The sequence below is a fragment of the Fukomys damarensis genome, unplaced genomic scaffold, assembly GCF_012274545.1.
Source record: "Fukomys damarensis isolate Sample0158 unplaced genomic scaffold, DMR_v1.0_HiC HiC_scaffold_32, whole genome shotgun sequence".
In the NCBI taxonomy this organism is placed as follows: Eukaryota; Metazoa; Chordata; class Mammalia; order Rodentia; family Bathyergidae; genus Fukomys; species Fukomys damarensis.
Genome location: NW_022900944.1, coordinates 37,338,698 through 37,340,810, shown reverse-complemented (window position 1 = coordinate 37,340,810; position 2,113 = coordinate 37,338,698). Strand labels below are relative to the sequence as shown.

General features: G+C 50.5%; 1 protein-coding gene across 7 annotated transcripts in view; it reads left to right on the top strand.

Moving 5' to 3' along the window:
- Fcsk (fucose kinase) overlaps positions 1-2,113 on the top strand; it is a 21,320-nt gene that overhangs the window by 6,414 nt on the left and 12,793 nt on the right. For 5 of the 7 annotated variants that reach the window (XM_010644428.3, XM_010644427.3, XM_010644430.3 and 2 more), the window contains exons 2-3: positions 433-537; positions 1,022-1,173. In XM_010644428.3, coding sequence (XP_010642730.1) covers positions 456-537; positions 1,022-1,173 — 234 coding nt within the window. In that variant the 5' untranslated portion in view covers positions 433-455. Of the gene's footprint in view, positions 1-432; positions 538-1,021; positions 1,174-2,113 lie in introns of those variants that run through there. The other 2 variants (XM_033757882.1, XM_010644431.3) reach the window with 2 other exon arrangements.

Sequence of the window (2,113 nt, the reverse complement as noted above, 5' to 3'; positions counted from 1 at the left end):
ATGGAGCAAAGCCACAAGGTGAGGCGGGGTTATTTTTTTTTTTTTTTTTTTTGGTACTGTGGATCGAATTCGGGACCTTGCACTTGTGAAGCATGTGGCAGCACCACTGAGCTAAATCCCTGGCCCTATATTGCAGTACTGGAATTGAACCCTGGGCCTTTGTGCTGAACTACATCCCTACCCCTTTATTTATTTTGAGATAGCGTCTTGCTAAGTCAGTGTATGGCCCAGGCTGTGCTCAAGCTTGTAGTCCCCCTGCCTCAGTCGCCCAGAGTGCCGGAATTACCGGTGTGAGCCATCACGCCTGGCTGTGAAGGTGAAGGTGGTGGCAGATACAAGAATCTATATTTGGATTAGAATTTATAAAACTGTATATCAGAGTTATGATAATTTAAAAAAATATTCACATGTACCCCTGTGTTGCTTCCTCAGGAAACCCCACCCTTCTGGGCAGAATGGGGCAGCCCGAGGGGGTCGATTGGACAGTTATCGTCCTGACTTGCCAGTACAAGGACAGTGTCCAGGCCTTTCAGAGAGGTAGGCCACCCCCCTTCCCCCCTTTGTCCTTAACCTAGAACTTCCCAACCCCACCCTCTTCCAAAGCCTACAGCCCCAGGAACCTGGTACACCTTACTTGAAACTGATCCACTTCTTCCTTACTTTGGGACCTCATGCATGCCATGTCACCTTGTTGTGCTTTAGTTTTCTCATTTGTAGATCGGTAGTGATAGTACTCAGCTCACATAATTGAGTTACTTTGTGACATGCTACTGAATCAAAGAAACCAAATAATGAGCTGGGTATAGTGGCCCGCACGCACTTGGCAGGCTGAGGCAGGAGGATTGTCATGAGTTCAAGGCCATCCTGGGTTACATAGTGGGTACCAGCCTGAACTATGTAGTGACATTCTGTGTCAAACAAACCAAAAGAAACCAAAACATGACTGCTTTTAGGCTGGTCCAGGCACTGTGGAGCAAGGGAAGGTAGCCTGGTGTGAGTCCCACATACCTTCTGTCCGCAGAGCTTGAGGTGCGGCAGAAACGGGAGCAGATCCCCGCTGGGACACTCTTACTGGCTGTTGAAGACCCTGAGGTGCGCGTGGGCAGTGGAGGAGCCACCCTCAACGCGCTGCTGGTGGCTGCTGAACACCTGAGTGCCCGTGCAGGCTTCACCGTGAGTGGCCCTGCGTGGCCATAACTCAGGCCCCTGTCCCTGTTGGAACCAATGATGTAGCTTCCAAGATCCCAGTTCCTCTGGCTCTAGTGCCTGGCCAGTTGAGCACTTGGCTTATGGTTTTGAATCTGGAAATTAGGGGTACTCATGGCTCTCATGCCATCCAGTCGCTGCATGGCCAGCCTGGGATATGTAATGAGTTCAAGGCCAGCCTGAACTGAGAAAAAAAAGATGACAAGAAAATAGAAGGGAGAAAAGAGGAAGGGAATAAAGGGGAAGGGGAGGGAAGTAATGAGGGGGATGGATATGATCAAAATATATCATATATATGGAAATCCCCCCCAAAAATGTAAAACTAGAGGAGGGCTTAAGGCAGTAAAAATGATCAAAATAATGTTATGTGTTACATATGAATCTGCCAAAGTGAAACCGAAGTGCATTAATACAAAAGGATGTAGGAGAAAACAAACAAGGAAGGCAGCTGAAGCCAGCTCTGACTGTGAGGCTTTGTGTCTTTTCCTGTGAAGTTCCAAGGTCCCGCTACCCTGGACTCTCTTTCCCACCCAGCCTCTGTGTGCTGGAACTGATGTGGCTCCCCTAGGGCAGGACATATGAGTCAGTGTCCCCACCAGGCTGTGTCCCACACAGCTCAGGCACTCTGCCTGCAGAGCCTCCTGGTGTGGAGGGTGAGGGCAGGTGGTGCAGCACCGGTGCGCTCTGGTAGTGGAGGTGGAGTGGCCGGGATGGAAACGCAGTGTGCTTGCCATGGAGCTGACACCGCTGGGCCACCCTGCAGCCTCCCTTTAAGCAGAGGGCAGGGAGGTGGCCGGGTGGAGGGCTGCTGGCCTCCAGTATCCAGGATGGGCCAGGGCTGCCCCAAGCCTGCCTGTGGCCATTGGTCTTGTCTTTGTCTTTTTTTTTTTTTTTTTTTTTTTTTTTT